Source organism: Balaenoptera musculus, chromosome 4, assembly GCF_009873245.2.
Source record: "Balaenoptera musculus isolate JJ_BM4_2016_0621 chromosome 4, mBalMus1.pri.v3, whole genome shotgun sequence".
Lineage (NCBI taxonomy): Eukaryota > Metazoa > Chordata > Mammalia > Artiodactyla > Balaenopteridae > Balaenoptera > Balaenoptera musculus.
The window spans coordinates 76,234,560-76,255,483 of NC_045788.1; the positions used below are offsets into that span (position 1 = coordinate 76,234,560).

Genomic DNA, 20,924 nt, shown 5'->3' on the forward strand with positions numbered 1-20,924 from the left:
TACCATACTTTCCTTCACAAATTAGCTGTTAAAAAAAATACTTACTTCTTTCTGGCATTTCCAGAAGTATATGTGGAAGTACATATTGGAATAAAAACCATTCTCAAAACAATCTGTTGATATTCAACAAGAGTTTAAAAATATTTATGCCCTTTGACCACAATAAATTTATATACACAACCCTATCTTAAAGAAAATAATCAGAATTAGACAAGATTTTAAACAGAAAGACATTTTTCTCATAGAAATAACTGAAAACAACCTAAACGTTCAACAATAGGGGGATGGTTAAACAAATTATGGTACACCCCTATGATGGAATATAATGCAGCTAAAAGTTGTTTGTTAAAAATAATTTAGTAATGTGGTAAATGCTTATATGTTAGGTAGAAAAAAAGCAGGGATCAAAACTGCATATGTTGTTTTCCATAAAGACACAGAGAAGGAAGAAGGGAGGGATAAATAGAGAAATAGATATTGGAAGGAAACATGACAAAATTAGAAATGCTTATCTCCAGGAAATAGTATTTATGGGTGATTGTTATCATTTTATAATTTCCTAAATTTCTGTAATGTTCCACAATGAGCACATATTACTTTTATAATCAGAACAAATGTTTTTATTTAAAATAAATTTTAAAGCTAAAGGAATACTACTTTTTTTTTTGGTCATGCCATGAGGCACACAGGATCTTCCCCCACCAGGGATCGAAACCGTGCCCCCTGCATTGGGAGCAGGGAGTCTTTTTTTTTTTTTTTTTTTTTTAACTTTTTTTCTTTAGCTATAATTTTTTTTTTTTTTTTATTCACACACACACACACTGTATTTTATTTTTACAAGACATCAATAGACTGACACCAAGCATTGTACATGGATGACCACAACAAAAGCAACAATGATTGCAATTACCAAACATGAAACACACTCATACTATGTCATAATATTGACATTCAGTCCAGTAATCCTCCACTGTAACAGCTCCTTTACTTTGCAGTGAAAATTGATTTGTATATTCTTGGGAGCAGGGAGTCTTAACCACTGGACCGCTAGGAAAGTCCTAAAGGAATACTACTTTAAATGTTGTTCTCAATCTTTTTATCAGAAAGCAAATCATAATGACCTTTTTTATTATATTCTAATCATGCTTTACAAAAATAGATAAAAGGACTGCATAGGCCTACGCAGGTCTGAAAGAAATCAGGTAAATAGTCAAACTTCAATAAAATACACACACACACACACACACACACAGTGGTCCCCTGTGTAAAAACCATTGGAATTTTGATTAGAAATGCAGATTTCTGGGTCCACCCTCTCCCAAAAAATTCTGATCCATTGACTATGGGGTGGGGCTTGAGAATTTTCCATTTTCAGCAAATTCCCTAAGTAATTACTATGCTTATTATCTAAGGATCATACTTTGAGAAACACTGAATTAAAACATGTTCACAGTCTGAAATTAAGTGATAACTCTTTCCTGCCAGGCAGGAAAGAGCACAATGCCACTAAATACTTCTCCTTCACTAACAGGAGGCACAACTGGTAAAAACTGAAAAATCTGGTAACAATTTCATAGGCTTTTTTCAAGATATTGTATCTCAGAGACTAAATTAATCCTTACCCGCCCAGCTCAGCTAGGTCAATATGCTCTCACTCCAAAAATGAAAAACTAAGTTAGTAATATCAAAAAAATGACAAAGAAAATCAACTGCTACCAATTTTGGAAACGAGTGGTCCCTAGTTTTTGTTGCTATGTCAAGTTAAAATCTGAGTGCCCATTCATGATGGTAACTGACTGACATTAAAATCAATCCAAATAATAAAGCTAATGCTTTAAATTTACTTCCCCCTTTTCCTCTTTTCCTCTGAAGAAAAGCTAGGTATTAATATGTCATTACCCTTTAATATTTTTCTCCTCCATTTATTTAAAAGGAAAAAAACCCAGCAGGAATTAAATTAGCCTTTACCATAATGGAACCTTCGAACGAAAGTTCCAACATGACATATCCAAATCATTTTTTTTCCTATTCAACCAGTTTCTTTTTTCTTCTAAAAGCGGTAGCAAAAGAAAGCAGAGATCCCTCAAGGGATAATGTCTATACTATAAATCTCTTTTAAAAATTGTTACCACATTTTTAAATTTATTACACCACAACTGAACATTTAGCCTAAGTGTAAGAAATTAGGAAAATGTCTTACTTCATACCCTTACAAATTTATGATTTAAATATAAAACTTTGTCTTTCCAGAAGTATACTGCAACACAATGACCACTCTGGGAATTAACATGAGAGCAGGGTTGTGTCTTATAGTTTCCAAACACCCATATTCTTAGTAGTATTTAAAAGCAGACTGCATTCTTTATGCCTGATCTTTCTAGAATCCCAACAGAAATATTAGGAATAATCTTTATTATAGGGTGCCAACTTTCATGTAATCTTCAAAGAGTAAGTTACTCTTTTTTATGACTTAAAAGACAGAAAGATATGATTCATACTTCCTAAAACATATACTGAAAAAAGAATAACAACCTGGATAAGTTCCATTCATTTAACAAATATTTACTGAGTACATACTGCATGCCAGGGGCTATTTCAGATATTAGGAATAGATAGTTCCTACCACCGAGAAGCATCGGGCCAGAATTAAAGAAATTCAGATGGAAAGAGCAAATACAACACAAGCTATGTTGCCCACCGCTTTACTAACTGGAAAACTATAGCTAGACAAACTTGCCTTTCAGATATTCATAATACACACTTTTAGGCTTGTCATGGAAAGCACAACACAGCAGTGATATTCCCTTTCTAAATTCTTGAAAGGTTTTCAGAGAATTGCTTGTATTTATCAGGAGATAGGATTTTTCTGAGGAGAAAAAATTAAATCCCTTCCTTCCAGAGTCATTTAACCTAGCATCCAAACCACTGAACTAACAAAAGAAACTGGGATGACTGTCCAATGAACAATGTGAGGCTTGACTACTTTGTAGATAGACTTCAATCACCTTAGGATAAGCAATCTCTTTTTTATCAACTCAATAAATATATCTCCCCTTTTTTTCTTTTTACCTTGAATTCTTAATACAGTTCCTTAAAAAAACAAACACACACTCCAATCTTATCTGGACTGTGGTAGTAGAAAAAGGAATCTGTCAACATCAAGGCCAAGCTTGGGTTAGGATACCCTTAGAGGCTAGGCAAGGTGGTGGCTGGAAAAACCAAGGAAGAGCCAGTAGGAATTGAGGAAAGGAAGAGGTTAAAACACTTTCATGGGAAGATTCCAGAGCAGTAGTAGTTTTATTGGGGCCACAGATACATTTTTAGGCCACTGGTCCATTTTCCTTCACCTTTAACAGAAAAAAATATAACATATGCCTTTAGACAGCAGCAGAAAACTCATAGGGAAATCTGAGTGCTGGCTTATATATTCTTTGCCCAATAGCAACTGCTAGAGGAAAAAGCCCAAAGCAGAATCTAGGTAGGTCTGGGTAAACATTTACGTAAAGGCTGAGGAAAATAAACTTCCACAACACCAAACACCTATAGCAGTGGTTAGCAGCCTTTTAGACCCAAGATAACAAGATGCTGACCTGTCTTCTTCAGAAACTTGTGGGGTGATGACTGTAGGCCCAAGGTTCCAGGAAGGCAATCTCTCAAAAAGTAATAAACAAAACCCAACATATAAGTACATTTTATATCTACTTTCCAGCAAGATGCTTTCATAAATACCTCTTTTAAGATAAAAAAAATTTCATAATAGGTTAATCACTCATATTTTATTTTAGTCCATTATTTCCCAAACTTCAGTTACCCAAGTACTGTTTTCAGAAGTCTTACCATATCTGCATCTCACCTGTACTATTTTTTACCTAATACAGGCTTTTCAATTGATTTATTTTTTTGCCCTATGCTTAGTAATAGTATCTGTGAAATCAGTTTTGAGGTGTTAGGTTCTTCTCCTAATTTAAACATATAAAGAACTTTTGTTTCATTCAAATGTGTGTGTAAATTTTTGGAGAATTTTTTTTTTAAGTTCATCTGCTTATCATTCAAATTATATTACCTATCTGATGTTACCAAAGTTTGGGAAACACTACCTTGGTACATACTATTTTATAAAAGTGTTAGCTGAGATCTGGGACTTGGGGAGTTACTTGTGGAGAAAGCTACACTAATTGTGATGCACAGGGTTGGGGGCAAGATTGAGTGAAAAGGGAAGGATTTCATAGAGCCACAGGTTAGCAGGAAGGCACTTGGGAGACAGAGCTTGAAAAGAGGGGGAAAGGGTACCAAGAACAACCAGAGTTTATTTTGCAGCTTGGCCTGTGCTCCCCACCTTACCAGCAGCCTTTGGTATTCCTATTACAGGTGCTTGTACTGCACAGTATGTATAAGACCTCGAGTTCCAGAGTAGATTATACCCACATCTACGAAGAGGGCCTCCAACACATACACAAATACATCAATCATTTGTGTAACACCTCATAGTTCACAAAGAGTGAGGTAGGTAAAACCTCCATCTTACAGAGGAGAAAACTGAGGCGCCCTTTCTCAATGTCCCACTGCTAATATATGACAGTGCTTAAACCTAAGTCTCCTGTATCTCTCCATCACTGTGCTCCTCCTATAACCAACAAGGGGCAAGAACCCAGTGATACAGAAACTATCTAGCTACTCATTTTGAAATAATAATAACAATTTTAAACAACAGCTTGTTTTCTTTAAGAGGCAGTATAGTATTATAGATAACAGGATGAACTCTGGAACCAGATTGCCTTGGTTCAAAAACTGGCTCCACCATGTAGTAACTGTGTAAACTTGAGCAAGCTTTGTCTTTTTAAGCTCAATATCCTCATCTGTCAATTGTGGCTACCAACAGTATCTATCTCATAGGGTTATTTTTAAAATGCTAATGGTATCTACCTCATAGGAACACGTAAGGAACCCGAAACATCACCTTGCAGACTGAAAGTGCAATATTAAGTGTTTGCTATTATTATTTATTGACTGCTCTCTATTTACCAGACACTTTATACACATTACCTCATTTAAGCCTTCCAATAACCTGTGAGGTAGGTATTATCAGTTCCATTTTACCTTTGAGGAAATTCAAGCCCAGAAAAGTAATTTATTCAATCCCTAAACTACCAAGTGACAGATTTAAAGTCAAGCCTAATTCTAACCACCCTATGAGTCTTGCCTCTCAACATATTCAAGCTTCTTACTCAACTACATGGACAGGGAGGTCACAGGCACCCCTTTGAAAAGACCTAGGCTCTGTTCACACACCAGTATAAAATATACTTAGATTTTTAAGAATCAGTCATACACACACACAAACAGACACACAAAGCACTAAACTGATCATGGTTCTCAACACAGGAAATGCCCAGATGTCCCTTAAGTTAGGGCATGGTCACAGATGTCAGATTCAAATACTGAACTACAACCTTCATACACCAGAAACTGTAGGTACTGTTTAAGGTATTGCTTAATTCCTTATTATCTTAGAACGTGAGCAAATGCCAGTAACCCGAAATGTGATTCAGAGAGTTTCAAAAAGTGGCTGTTCCACCTGTTGGCTGGGATCCCAACATCTCCCGCCTGGTGGCTGACACTGTAACCCTGGGCTTTGCCTTGGCTGAAGAGGCACAGGAGGAACTGGATCTCAAGCTCTCCCACTGCCTCAGGTGGAAGATCCAGGAAACTAAATAGGAGAAAAAGCCAAAGCTGTTTTCACTTTCAGAGAGATTTAAGCCAGCTGGGGCTCAGCCTCCTATTTCGAAACCTTCTTCCACCTGTCGAGCCAATTGCTCAGGTCTCCTTTATGCCACATCGTTCCCAAAGTGCCATTAACAGGGCCTTAAGAGGTTTCCGTGAGCCAACGCGGGCAAAATTCTGGGTTCAATGCTCATTCAACCCCACAAAAGGCAAAGTAACCCTACTTAAAAAATAGGAAGTGCCACGTCAAGCTCTCTGGGCCACCTAAACAGCCTAGGAGGATCACCGTGTTTCTGACACCTGGACGCCAGGGAATGCTGCCCCACCGCTGGCAGCCCAGAGCGACTGTCCTCCTCCTCGGGCCCCCTATAACCACCCTATGAGTTGCCCCATATCCGGGCAGGTCAGCCGAAGGGCAACCGCCGTTCGCGCGGCCCACAGACCCCTCAAGTCGTAGGAGACGAAGTCCCCGCAATCCCACCCCTCCAAAGCGCCGCGACTCCGACGACTCCCCGCTCCCGCCCCCCACGCCACGAGCTTAGTTCCCGCCCGGGGTTAGGTAGGTCTGTAGTCCCGAGGGCGAGAGTCGGGGGCCGTGGCGGGGGACGAGAAGAGCGAGGGAAGCGGCCAGCCAAGGGTTCGAACGACGCGGAGAAGGGACAAACGAGGACTGGGAGGGGCCGGTCCGTACCTGTCTAGCCAGAACCCGCCGCTACGAGTGACGCGGCCCGCAGTGCATTGTGGGGCCGGGGAGTGGCCGTTCCGCCGGGCAGCCCCACGTGAGACGTGGCTGGCGCCCGGCGGGATCAAGCCCCGCCCCCGTTCCCTCGGCCCGTCCAGGCCAATCCGGTTCTGGGGGAAAGACACACCGACTCGCCCCCTCCAGGGGAGTTGGCAGTTTTTCCCTCTCGTACGTGAAGAGAGTGCAAAATCCTCGGGTGACAGATTATGCTGTCCCTCACACATAAGGCTGATCTCTCCCGCCTGCCGCCTGTATCTGGAGGCAGTTTGTTTCTTACGCGGCCCTACAGCAAACACTTATCGAACAAGCAGGGGGAAAAGCCCCCTCTGAGTGAACAAGACTTGCCCCACCTATCACCACACACTGGGAGGCACCTATCCTTGGCAAAGAAATGCCAGATGCTGTTCCTGCAGCTGCTTCCAGCTTTTGCATCGGTCACGCATTATTAAACAAGGACTTACTGACTGCATACTATGTGCCAAGCAGTGTTAGGCAATGGGTTACAGGAGTGAACATAACACTCGATGGATCTAAAGTGTGATAGGAGCGAGAGATGTTAAAACATAAATCATTACATAATTATAAATCGTAATCAGTTCTACGAAGGAAAATTAGTGGGTGCGATGATAGATTAATCAGGACTATCAGGGAAGAGCTCTTTGAAGAAGTGCCTTTTAAGCTCCAGGCATATGAAAGAGCCTTAAAGAATGTTGCAGGCCAAGGGAACATTATGTTTGAGGTTGTTGGGGCATAAAAGAAATTGATGTGTTCTAGGAACTGAAAGGAAGTCAGTGTGGTTGAGGTGTAGGGAGCAACTTGAGCTGAGATGAGGCAGAGAGGCCAGACTATGCAGGCTCTTACTGGCCACATTATAGATTTTGGACTGTATTTTGGAATGTATCTTAAGGTCAATGGGTAGCTAATAGAGTGTTAAGTAGGATCAGATTTACATATTTAAAGGCTCACTTAAGCTGTTGTGGGGAATAGTTTGGAAGAGGACAGGAGGGCTTGCTGGAAGTCCAGTCTGGAGGCAGTTACATTAGTCAAGGCCAGAGATGATGGTGGCTTCAACTAAGGTAATGATAGTAGAGACAGAAAGATTTGGATAATTTTGAGACATATATAAATCAGAGGTTGAATCCAAGGGACTTAATAATGGATTGGTTTGCCAAGAAGGATAAAGAAAATCGGGGCATTAAGGATGACTCCATTAGTAACTAGATGAATTAAGCCAACCTAGAAGGAGGAGAAAATGGTTTTGTATATGTTAAGTTTGAGATGCTTTAAATGGAGGTGTCAAACAGATTTGGATATGTAAGTCTGGACTAATTATATAAATTTGGTGGGTTTTGGAGTGGGTTAACCCAGCAATTCCACTCCTAGGTATATATGAAACAGAAATGTATTCATATGTTTGCTACAAGACATATATAAGAATGTTCATAGGATAAGTAAATTTTAGACAATCCACATAGTGGACTAGTTTTCAGGAAAGAGAATGAACAATCAACAACTACATGCAAAACATGGATGAATCTCACAATCGTAAAATCGACTGGTATAAGCCAGACACAAAAATTGTGTACTACTTGATTCCACTTATATAATGTTCAAAAGCATACAAAAGTAATATATGGTAATAGAAATCAGACTATTGGTTACCCTTAGGTAGTATTAATGTTTGGAAAGGGCCCCTAGGGGGCTTATGGAGTTCTAATAATGTTTGATCTGGGTGTTGATTACACGTGTGTTCAATTAATGAAAATTAATCAAGTTGGGAATTCCCTGGCTATCCAGTGGTTAAGACTCCATGCTTCTACTGCAGAGGGCATAGGTTCGATCCCTGGTAAGGGAACGAAGATCCCACATGCCTCACAGGTCAGACAAAAAAAAAGAAAAGGAAAAAAAAGAAAAGAAAATTTATCAAATTGTACACTTAAGATACATGCAATTTTTCAGTATGCATTTTATTATTCAGTAGAAAGTTTACATTTTAAAAATGTTATGGTGATCCAGCCATGAATAAATAACTGGTACCAGACTAACCTTCCTACCACAAACAATAGAAAACTGAACCAAATCTATGAAACAAGTGTCTTCAGACGTTGGACAATAGGCACAGTAGAACTGTGATCTAGGAAAGAAGAAAAACAATTAAGATGAGCCCAAAGTTATCCCCAGATTTCTTTCTGGCAGTATTTGCCAAAGCACAGGATAGAGGAAAGCTAAGCAGAATACAGTACTCTCGCTAACTGAGGAGAGAGAAATTGGAAATATGAGAGATGGAGGCAACTGAAATTTGCGGGGCAGAGAACCAGATTATGAGCTCCAGAAATATGCATGAGTCTCCTTGAATCTTTGGTGTAGGTTTAATGAAACTCCAGGAGGCTGGTTAAATAACAACTACTGTGGGATCTGTAAGCTGAACAACTACTAGATCTTAAATAAAGTTTGGAAACATTCAAGTTCTGACCAACTGGAATGGAAAAACCCTATTAAACAGATGGGGAATTTGGTAAAAAGACCTCAGAAAGGCCACACTTTAGAGATAAGGCTAAACTAGCCCAAGAGTAAAGGCTATTCTAGAGTCACTCAAACAAAGCCAAAAAAGCTTATCTGCAAGTAAATTAACCGCTTCCTTGAATGAAACTTAACAGTCTTTAAAGAGAAAATCCAGGCACTAAACAATGTAACACCCACAATGTCCAGTATCCAATAAAAATTATTATATATGTGAAGAAGCAGGAAAATGTGAACCATGAACAGGAGAAAAATTAGTCAATGGACCCAGAAATGACAGTGATGATGAAATTATCGGAGGACTTAAAGCAGCTGTTAAAAATGTGGTCAAGAATTTAAGGGAGGGCTTCTCTGGTGGCGCAGTGGTTGGGGGTCTGCCTGCCAATGCAGGGGACACGGGTTCGAGCCCTGGCCTGGGAAGATCCCACATGCCACGGAGCGGCTGGGCCCGTGAGCCACAATTGCTGAGCCTGCGCGTCTGGAGCCTGTGCTCCGCAACAAGAGAGGCCGCGATAGTGAGAGGCCCGCGCACCGTGATGAAGAGTGGCCCCCGCTTGCCACAACTAGAGAAAAGCCCTTGCACAGAAATGAAGACCTAACACAGCCATAAATAAATAAATTAATTAATTAATTAAAAAAAAAAAAAGAATTTAAGGGAAAACATAAATATAATGAAAGAAATGAAAACTATAAAAATAACCAAGCAGAACTTCTAGGGCAGAAAAATACAATATCCAAAATGAAAACTTCATTGGATGGGCTTAAAAGCAGCTTAGACATTACAGAAGAAAAGATCTGTGAATGAGGAAACAGTACAAAAGAATTATCTACACCAAAGCACAAGGAGAAGAAAAGTTGAAAAGAAAATGAACAGAGGAATTCCCTGGCAGTCCAGTGGTTAGTATTCTGTGCTTCCACTTCAGGGAGCATGGATTTGATCCCTGGTCGGGGAACTAAGATCCCACAAGCATGCAGTGTGGCAAAAAAAAAAAAAAGAAAGAAAGAAAATGAACAGAGCCTTAGTGACCTGAAGGACAATACTAAGTTACATATCACCTGTATAATCAGAGACCCAGAAAGACAGGAGTGATGATTTTAAAATATTTGAAGAAATAATAGCCAAAATTTTTCTAAATTTAATGAAAAATATCAATCTACAGATCCAAGAAATCAAACCAACCCTAAACAGGATAAACACAAAGAATCCTCACCAAGGCACATTACACAAAAACTGCTGAAAACCAATAATTAAAATATTAGAAACAACCAGAGAAAAAGCCACATTGTATACGGAGAACAAAGACAAGAGGTACTACTGACTCCACATCAGAAAGAAAGTAAGCCAGAATTTAATGAAGTAAAATCTGAAAGAAAAAGCTCTGTCAATCTAGAACCTTATATCCAGCAAAAATTCTTTCAAAGTATGAAGGTGAAATAAAGGCAAACAACAGCAAGATATACCTTCCTTTCAAGTGCACATGCAATATTCACTAAGTTACACCATATTCTGGGCCATGAAAATAATTTTTAAAATATTACGTGGAGTAAAAGAAACCAGACACTAAAAAGTACATTCTGTATTTTTCCATTTAAATGAAAGTCTAAACAAGTAAAACTAATCTGTAGTGAAAAAGAAAATCATAAAAATGGTTGCCTCTAGTGGTTGGATTGACTAGAAAGGGGCATGAGGGACATTTTTAGGGTGGTGATAATGTTGTGTCATCTTGATAGGGATTTGGGTTTCACAGGTGTGTCAATTTTTCAGAACTCTTTTAATGGTACACTTAAGATTTTTACATTTCATTGTACGTAAATTTTACCTCAAAAGAAAAAAGTTTCATACAAATATTAAAGTCTAATTAGCAATTCTGATACTATTTCTGTGTTTTCTAGGTTTGAGCAAAGAAGTCAATACACTGAGAATGATGGAAGACAGGTTTCTCAAGTCAGGGAAGAGAGTTAAAAATAAGGAGTTATCTGAAAATAAGAGAGCAAAATGCCACTTCCAATAAAAGGGACCAGAAATCTTTGGAAAAAAGGTTGACCTCAGGCCTGGGGCACAGAAAGAACAATAGGAGCCTGGGCCATCTTATGCCAGAAAGCAAAGACGTGCCAAAGAATGACAGAGATGTATCCAAAGAACATAAGAGCTAGCTTGAAGGAATTCCCACTGATCCAATCTGCGACAATATCACAGTATCAAACTAAACAATAAATGTAATTTTTTATAACTCCCCTTGAATGGAATAAAAATGAGTGAAACAAATAATTCATGAGTCCATACTGATATAAATTTAAAAGATAGATAGATAATAAATAGATAGATAAATATAAATAGATAGATGAGGAGGAAAAGCTTTTCCTTAAGGTAGAATGCCAAGTAATAAATACAGGAATAATGATGGACTTAGAAAATTATTAATGGATGCCAATGCCAACATAACTAGACAAAAGTATAATGAGGGACAGGGTATTTATATATTCTCAAAACATCTCCCCAAATTGCCTACTAAACAAAGGGAAAATCAGGAATTTTACAGTGGAGAAGCCTGGCAGACACCACCAAGTCACCAAGGTTAATGTCGCTATTTTATTTAATTAATTAATTTATTTATTTATGACTGTGTTGGGTCTTCGTTTCTGTGCGAGGGCTTTCTCTAGTTGCGGCAAGCGGGGGCCACTCTTAATCGCGCCGTGCGGGCCTCTCACTATCGCGGCCTCTCTTGTTGCGGAGCACAGGCTCCAGACGCGCAGGCTCAGTAATGTCGCTATTTTAGAACAAACCGACTAGGACTTCCCTGGTGGTGCAGTGGTTAAGAATCTGCCTGCCAATGTAGGGAACATGGGTTTGAGCCCTGGTCCGGGAAGATCCCACATGCCGTGGAACAGCTAAACCCGTGCGCCACAACTACTGAGCCCGCGCTCTAGAACCCACGAGCCACAACTACTGAAGCCCGAGCTCCACAAGAAAAACAACCGCAAGGAGAAGCCTGCTCACTGCAACAAACAGTAGCCCCGCTCGCCGCAACTAGAGAAAGTCCATGCGAAGCAACGGAAGACCCAACACAGCCCAAAATAAATAAACAAATAAATAAATAGAACAAACTGACTTTATGTGTTTCCTAATGTGATGCACTGAAAAAGACACTGTCACAGATTGAGTTCTCTGGAGGCAAAGTTTGGAGTGCAAGATGTGTATCAGCGATTAACACCTATGAAGGGAAATGGAGTGGAAACAGGATTGAGAAGAGTTCAAACTGCAATTCCGACCTGACAAAGCTTTCCCTGATCCAGTGGGCGCTCTGGAGTGAGTATTGCCTCTCAGAGTGTCCTATATGGGACAAAATGACCAGTCTTTTATAGTCCCACCTCATTCAGTGACCAGATGCAGGCTGCCCTGGGAAGGGTGTGACCCCAGATGAGGCAGTACTCTGCAGCTGATACGGACCCTGAAGGGTCTTCACGCATTGAAGCTGGGCAACAACTTCTTCACTGGCAGGGTGGGGGAGGGGAGGTCTAGGCAGCTTAGCTCCATGTCTACCACAGCCAATGCCTGTGTTGCTTAGACCCACTTCTCCAGGAATATGGTGGACCTCTTCCGGAGGGAAAACTTCGAGGAAGGAAGGGAGGGAGATGAGCTACAGCTGATGCCGTTGGTCTCAAGGTTACCATTGATGTGATCATCATCCCCCTCCTTCACTATCCATTCTAATTGCCCTCCTCTTCAGTTTCCAACTCTGCTGGCCTCAGTGCCTTATCAGTGGCATGACCCAGACTCTCATCCCCTGGTCAACATGCCCTGCTCCAGCTGTGGTTACTGTTCCTGATTTTGTACAGTCACAACTGGGCAGGGGATTGAGGCTCCCAAGTGGGTCATCTGCATTCCACACATGTTCCTCCCTGCCCCAATTGTGTAAAAGCAGCCCAACCTCCACCTGATGCGCCATAACCCCTGGCAAGACAGCGACCCTCTTCTTGCCTGGTCCCTGGACACAGGAGCCCAAAGTGCTCAGGCAGCAGCCATAGCTCATAATCCAATGGGATTCTTGTATCACCTGCCAAACGTGTGGCACTTTTGGAGACCAGGAACTCAAACCCGTCAGAGCCCAGGGTTGTGGAGACAAGAAATATGAAGACCTCTATTAGTCTTTAAGAGTCATAATAAGAGATGCCAATCTGCTTCTACCCCTTGGTACCAAGACTCATGTATTTTTCCTACGAGGGATACAAGGAATCATGATACTCGTGATCAAGAATCATGAGTTTTTTGTGGATGAATACCCTCAGCCTCTCAGTTTTCTGTTAGTGAAAGCTGAGTAATATTTAACTTGTCAGCTACCCATCTATTTTGCACCGATGGAGGCCATGTTCTATTAACCATTTTTATAATTCTTTGCAGTCAGGCCCGTGGGCAGTCACTCTGACTTTGCCAGTCATTACAATAATAACGGTCTCACCCTGGTTTTTGGCTGTTAAGCATCAACACTTGGCCTCTATTTGTTCAGGGTCTTGTAATACCAGGGAGCCAAATTTTATAATGGCTTCTGCTGCCATCAGCCCTGGCTTACGAGAGAGCCCCGCTGAGCCTCTTAGCAATGCACCACAACTCATTCCTCTGGGCCTTCCCAAGAACATATCATCTGGCAACTCTTCCAGCCACACACCGTGTAACCATTCCAGCATGCTCACTTCCACTTTTAATCCCGTCCTCTCCTCCCTGCCATGGCAGTTCTGGCGTTTCAACTTCACTGTGTGGACCACACTTTTCCACGCTTGAAGGATCCTTCCAAGGACTGAATTCTCATCACCTCCTGGGGTCTTGGGTTCTTGCTGGGTGCTAAATCCTGAATCTCAGGAAAATGCTCCCGAGTCTAACTCTTCCCTATCCAATTTTATGCTCTGACCCCTTAGATTAAGCAGCCTTAGAATCCAGTCGCCCATGCACTGTCCCACTTCTTCTGGTAACTGTTGTCTAGATCTTGCAGCTCCCTTGGTGTATAGCTTCTTTCCTTCCTTACTAGGCTCACCATGTCTTCAGCTGGGTTATGCTGTCACTTAGCCCTCATTATAGACCTGGTAGCCAAAAGGATAGGTGAGGACAGGAGCACATACTGCCTTGTAAGGGCCAGGTACCAGCTCATAATATGGAGGGCTGGGCCACAGCCACTTCTGCAGGTTCAGAAGGTCCAGAGGAGACAGGAGTGAGATGGGGGTGCCAAAACTTCAGAGTCCTGTACACATATGACCCCTTCCCATGTGTCCTGTTTCCCAACCAGTGTTTCCTGACCAGGAATCTGACCTTGGCATAACGGTCCTACCTTGATTGGCTTTTAACCTTTTAAGTTCTTGGCTTTCTCTGCCCTCTTGCTAAAGATGAGATTTTCTCTTTTTATATATGTAATCAAAGTGGTCCTCTAGCTTTCATACCTGGTTTTCAATTGCCTGTTACTCACCTTTAGCTGTTTATTATATTTCTATGTAGAACCTCAATGGCAGTCAGCAATAACCATCCAATGGTTATATACCCTCATAGCTATTCTTTTCTCCATATACAGTACCTTGAATGCCTGATACATTGTACCTGCTCATATATTCCCTTCCACCCATATACCTCCCAACTTACCACTGCTAAAGATTTTAAGAAGTGGTGCTGTCAATGCTTCATCTATCCCCATCCAGATGGTAAATGATTCCGTTTCAAACACTCTTATTATTGCCTTTTTTTTTTTTTTTTTTTGCATCATTCCATTTCTGGTATCATCACAGGTTGGGTTCTTTGGAAGCAGGCACTAAGTGGAGTTTGGGGTATGAAATGTTTATTAGGGACCAAAACCTGTGAAGGGAAGAGGAAGAAACAGTATTGGCAGAGGAATAAGTTGAACTGTGATGCAGACCTGACAAAGGAGTGCCTCAGGCAGCCCAGCAGGTGTTCTGGAGCAAATACCGCCTATTAGCGTCAGGTCACATGGCCAGGCTTTGATATCCTTGCCTCACAAGTCACCAGATGTGGACTTCCCGAAATGGACATGACATCACACAAGGTTGCTCTCTGAAACTGAGGCTGACAATAAACAATCTATTGGCTAGCGGCTATCTGCTGACCACTCTCCCTGCAGGTACATGACAAGTCCTCTTGTCTTAGTCTATTCGAGCTGCTATAACAAAATACCATATAGTGGGTGGCTTAAACAAGGAACATTTATTTCTCACAGTTCTGGAGACTAGGAAGTCCAAGATCAAGGTGCTGGCAGATTTAGTTTTTGGTGAGGACCTGCTTCCTGGCTTGCAGAAGGCTAGCTGCCTTCTCACTCTATCCTCGTATAGTAAGAGAATGAGCTCTGGTGTCTCTTTCTTTTCTTATAAGGGTAGTAATCCCATCACGGGAGCACCACCCTCATGACCTCATCGAAACCTAACTACCTCATCTCCTAATACCATCACATGTGGGGTAGGTTTTCAACAAAAGAAAAAGGGGGAGACAAACATTTAGTCCATAACATTCAATATGTCCTCCCTTGAAAGAGGATCCCAGCAGGGAGTCCCTGTGTCTACTGCAGACACACAGATTTTCTGTGGGATGCTTGCCAAAAATGCAAAACTTGAAAATAATCATGTGAAAGATAATCATATGTTCAAATTAAAGGACATTCTTCATAACAACTGGCCCATATTCTTCAAATATCTCTATGTCTGGAAAGACTGAGACTATTTTCCAGATTCAAAGAGACTCAAGAGACATGACAACTAAGTGCAATGTCTGATCCTGAATTAGATTCTGGACTGTGGGAAGAAACAGCCATAAAGAACATTATTTGGACAACCAGTGACATTTAAATATGGAGAGTGGATTAGATAGTAGTACTGTATCAATACTATACTAAATGTCCCAATTTTGATCATTTTAATTTTATTTAACTTTAGTTAAATTTAAATTTAGATTTTAAAACTGAAGCAATGTGGAACTTTACAATTTATGTGCATTGAAATCATAAAACATTAATATGTAGGTTAAAATATATTATAATTAAGTTTACATTTCTTTTCCTTTTTTAAGGTAGCTACTAAATATTTAAAATTATATGTGGCTTGCATTCTATTTCTATTGGAGAGAACTGTTGACACCATTACTTTTTCATAATACAGAAATCAAGATTATCTCTAGCACTCTCACCATCCCATATTTTTAAAAATTTTACATGCCCTAGTCTGAGATTGCACTATTGGTTTGTGAGCCAGTTCTATGCAAGGCCTGGGTTTTTAACTGTAACAAGGGACAGAAAAACGGGGTTGACCCTCTGTGCAGCCAGCCATCTAAGGGACCCCCTTACACCAGGTGGACCTGGTGGGGAAAGAGGTGCAGATTTGCATCTAGGGTAAGAATGTGTCTGAGTCTTGCATGGCAGCACTGCAGAACCAGGAGTGAAGAGCTGCAGGTCAGAGGGGCTACAGAAGCCAGAGGGTGAGGATTTCCCAGCACTGCAGTTGCATCAGTAGCTTTGCCACTGTAGCATCATTTCTTTGTCACTAACACTGCACCTCAAAAGCCATCCTTAACACATAGGTGTCATATTTATATGATGTTATTTTTCTTTCAGGTTAGCGCTGTTTTTGACAGCCATATTTCTTAGAAAGGGAGGAGGAAAAGCTCCTTATTTGTATCTTGGAAATTCTGAAATGACATTTCCACCACTCTGCAAAGGCTTTTGCAAACTGTTATCTTGGTTTATTGTCCAAAACTATATTTTCATTAACCTTTCACACATTCAACAAATTGTGTGCCCTATGTGTGCTGGCAGTGGCAATGGTAAACATGATATGGTCCTCCCCTTTAAGGCATTAAATGGAGAGATGGGGAGAGAAACATGTATAAAGACAATGATAATCCAATAAGATAAATGTCAATAAAAATATGACCGAAGACTCTAGGGGGATCACAAAGGGGTAACTAACTAAGCTGCAGAGAAACAGAAAACTTTTTACAAAAAGAGGTGATAAAGAGGAAGAAGAAAAGTTAATCAGGCAAGCTGTGGTGAGTAATGGAGAAGGGACTCCGTATTTGTAAAGACACAGACACATGGAACAGCATTAACAATTCAGGGAACTGCAAGTGGCCTCTGGTTGCTAGAGTGTAGATGGGAAATGAAGCCAAAAGAAAGGCCAGACTCCAAAGAGTTGATATGCCAAGCTGCCAAGTTTGACTTTTATCCTGCAGACTTCAAAGGATTTTAAGCAGAGGAATGGTAAATAAGTGTATTCTATAATTGTAAAAAAAAAAAAATGGTGCTTTAAAAAATAAGCATGTTCTGTAGTTAAAAAAAAATTCAACCGTTAAAACAGTTATAGTAAGATAAAGGTGGATCTGGCTTTGGATAAAGAAGGATTTCTAAGCATGAAAGCAATGAAGAAACCACAAAGAAAAAGATTAGGAAATGAGATTAAATAAAAATATAAAATGTGTACATGAAAGCAAATAAAATTAAGAACCAGACAACAAATTGAGGGAAGTATATGCCAAGAGAATTAGGAACATTTTCACTGCAAATGGGCAAGGGACTAAAAAGATAATTCACAAAAGAGCTATAAGTGGCCAACAAATATTTAAGTGGTAATTAAAGGGAAAAAAATAAATATCTTGCCTTTCTAGTAGGAGTTGTATTTCAGAGTAAACAAGTGGTCCCAGTTGATGAGAGAAAGCTCTATTTAATAAAATAATAGGAAGTAAATGTAACAGAAGGAATGATAGAATTATAAAATCATCATTTTCCACCTGAATGAAAACACTGATTTAAGCAGAAATTAACTATTGGTGGTAAAGTCTGTAGGTGAATGGTGGATGCACACAGGACATTCCTCTGGTGCAAAAGTGCACCACACAGATTACTGAGCAGTTGCAAAGGGGAAAACCCACCTGTGCAGTGGAGGGAGAAGGTTGTCACCACTGTCATCAGGGGTCAACCTGAACATTCCTAATGACTGACCACAAGATGTTACAGGTTAGACCCCTGATACGATGCAATAAGAAATACACAACACCTGTGATGTATTCTTTCCAAAAATGTTTAGCTTGAATCTCATGCCTTTAGAGCTAGCTCCTCATTTACAGAAAATACAGGGAATAGAGGATCAAAGTGAACAGCACTGCAGGGAAACAAGACAAATCTGGAAAAATAAAACATTCTACAGACAACTGACCCAATCTCTTCAAAAGTCAGTACATGAAAAGAGAGAGAGAGAAGAAAAGAAAGAAGGAAGGAAGGAAGGGAGGAAGGAAAGAAATGAGAGGGAAAAAGAAAGAGAAAAAAAGGAACTGTAGATTAAAAGAATCTTAAGAGACATAATAATCAAGTTCAACGCATGGTCTTGGGTTGGATTTTGTTTTAAACAAACCCGCAAAGACATTTTTGAGACAACTGGTGCAATTTAACTATCAAATAAATATTCGTATAATATTAAGAAATTATTATGATAAGTTTTTACTATGGAGGGAAATGTTCTTTTCTAAACTACAAACTGAAGTAAAAAATATACTTAAATTTTTTCAGCTACACTAACAAGTAAATACATATTTTAAAAAGGAAAAACATTTTTACCTGTTAAATAGATTTCTTCTTATTATTTTGGTTTCTTTTTATATTTTATTTAAATTAGAAATTAAGCCACTGGTCAGAGTAGGATGGTTGAAGTTTCATTCACTTTGATCCCCTTCTGGTAAAAGTGCAAATTAATTCAGCCTTTCTGGGAGTGAATTTGACAATATGTATTCTTTAAAATACTCATGCCAATATTGCACTCCTCCTCCTTTTATAAGAAATTTATCTTGAAGAAACAATCAAGAGATATAATGGAATATATACTTTATATACATATATATACGTATTCTTTACCATAGTAAAAAATTAGAAACTATCAAATGTTCACTATGAAATAACTGATGGTATATCTACAACATGGTATATTATGTAACTATTAAAGTTATGTCAAAGGTGGTTAATAACATGGGGAAGTGCTCATAATAAAACATCAAGTTAAAAATCAGTACATAAAAAGAAATCAGTGTATGATACCATATCTATAACTCTAATTTTTAAGGATTTATTTTAAAAAGCCAAACAGAAAAATAGGTACAGTTTATTTCTAGAGAGTGAGATTAGTGTTGTTTTATTTTATTTGACAGACTTCTGAATTTTGCAAATTTTCTCCAATAAATAGACATTCTTTTATTATAATTAGAGGGAAAACTTGTGTATATTAAAAATGCCTCTCAGGGCTTCCCTGGTGGCATAGTAGTTAAGAATCGACCTGCCAACGCAGGGGACATGGGTTCGAGCCCTGGTCCGGGAAGATCCCACATGCCGCGGAGCAACAAAGCCCATGCGCCACAACTACTGAGCCTGCGCTCCAGAGCCCGTGAGCCACAACTACTGAAGCCCGCATGCCACAACTACTGAAGCCCGTGCGCCTAGAGCCCATGCTCCGCAAGAAGAGAAGCCACTGCAATGAGAAGCCCGCTCGCCGCAACTAGAGAAAGCCCATGTGCAGCAGCGAAGACCCAATGCAGTGAAAAATAAATAAATTAAATAAATTAATTTATTTTTTTTAAAAAATGCCTCCCAAAACAAGAAGAGAAAATCCAGTAAAAAGTTTGGCCCGGTGCAATGCGGGAGATGGAGAAAGAAATAGCTGTAAGAGCCTATCCATGTAAAATTACATGCTATTTTAAACTATTTTAACAAAAAAAGTAATTTATACTTGTTTAAAAAATTATAATGTATATAAAGTAAAAAAAGAAGTCATCCTTTAACTTTTAACTTCTTTTACAATCTTCTTCTTACTGTTTTAGTATCTTCCATACAAACCTTTTTCAAAAAATGAGATATTCCAAATATTGTTCTACAACTTGTTTTCATGACAATATTTCATGCACAGTCCCTTTTTCTACCCCAGTCAGTATCTGTGGACTTACTTCATTCTTTTTCACAGTGGCAGATGGTAATATGGATTACTGTAAGTGATTGAATCACTTTCTACTAATGGATGTTTAGGTTCCCTTTTCAGGCCATTACAAACATTGATATCGTAAAGACTGTCATATGTGAGTATTTAGGACAGATTCCTTGAAGTGGAATTTCCTGGTCAAAGGGCATGTGGATTTAAAATTACTACCAGATTGCTGTCAAAAATCCTATACTAACTTATACTCGCACCAGTACTGTGTGCATTTCCCCAGTACTCACCAAAGCTGGACTTGTATCATCAGACTGTTTAATTTTTTTCCAATTTGAAAAGTGAAAAAAAAGTTACATCGTTGTTTAGCTTGCAGTTTTTATATTATTAGTGGAGATGGTAATTGTTTTATGTGTTTCTTGGCCAAATGTGTTTCGTCTTTTGTAAGTTGCCCATTCATCTGTTTCTTTGGCTGAACAAAGTGTGAGTACTATTAATCTGTTGAAATTCTAGATTTAAAGCAGCATCTTCGAACATTACAAACTCTGTTAACCAAGGATAAAATGTTTCGGGTTAAACAAGGATTCTAATTTCCCAGACTCTTGTTTTGAATGTTTGTCTGTTTGGATCCAAAAGTCCAAAAATCTTTCTGATGTTCTATGTTTATAAAAAATAGACTCTTACGCCATACTTTCCAGTTAGGTATATTACCATAATCTTCCAGGTGGAGACTCAGAGCACGAAGTGTAGTATTTAAGGTCACAAAATGATTCAGTGGCAGACATGCATCTCAAGTCCATCATTCCATCTTATTTTTCAATTACATGCCTCACATTTTCCTTCTTCAGTTCACTCCCCCATCAGTCTCGTTTGCAGGACTAAAGAGGCAGTTAGTATTCACAGGTTTTATTCAAATACATAAATATGTAAGTTCATGAAAGAATGAAACGATCGCACATAAGCTATAAATTATTTCTTGTTCCTGTTTACGTATAGT

At 39.5% G+C, this 20,924-nt stretch overlaps 1 protein-coding gene across 8 annotated transcripts in view; it reads right to left on the reverse strand.

The window, feature by feature from the left end:
• SEC22A (SEC22 homolog A, vesicle trafficking protein) overlaps nucleotides 1–14,627 on the reverse strand; it is a 75,931-nt gene extending 61,304 nt beyond the window's left edge. Inside the window, exons 1-2 of one of the 8 annotated variants that reach the window (XM_036851296.1) lie at nucleotides 6,413–6,434; nucleotides 3,591–3,650 (exon numbers count right to left, since the gene is read on the reverse strand). Coding sequence is in view for 3 of the 8 variants with exons in the window: in XM_036851293.1 (XP_036707188.1) it covers nucleotides 3,591–3,691 (101 nt within the window). In the remaining 5 variants the exon portion in view is untranslated. The other 7 variants (XM_036851298.1, XM_036851293.1, XM_036851297.1 and 4 more) reach the window with 7 other exon arrangements.
• Between the last annotated feature and the right edge of the window lie 6,297 nt (nucleotides 14,628–20,924).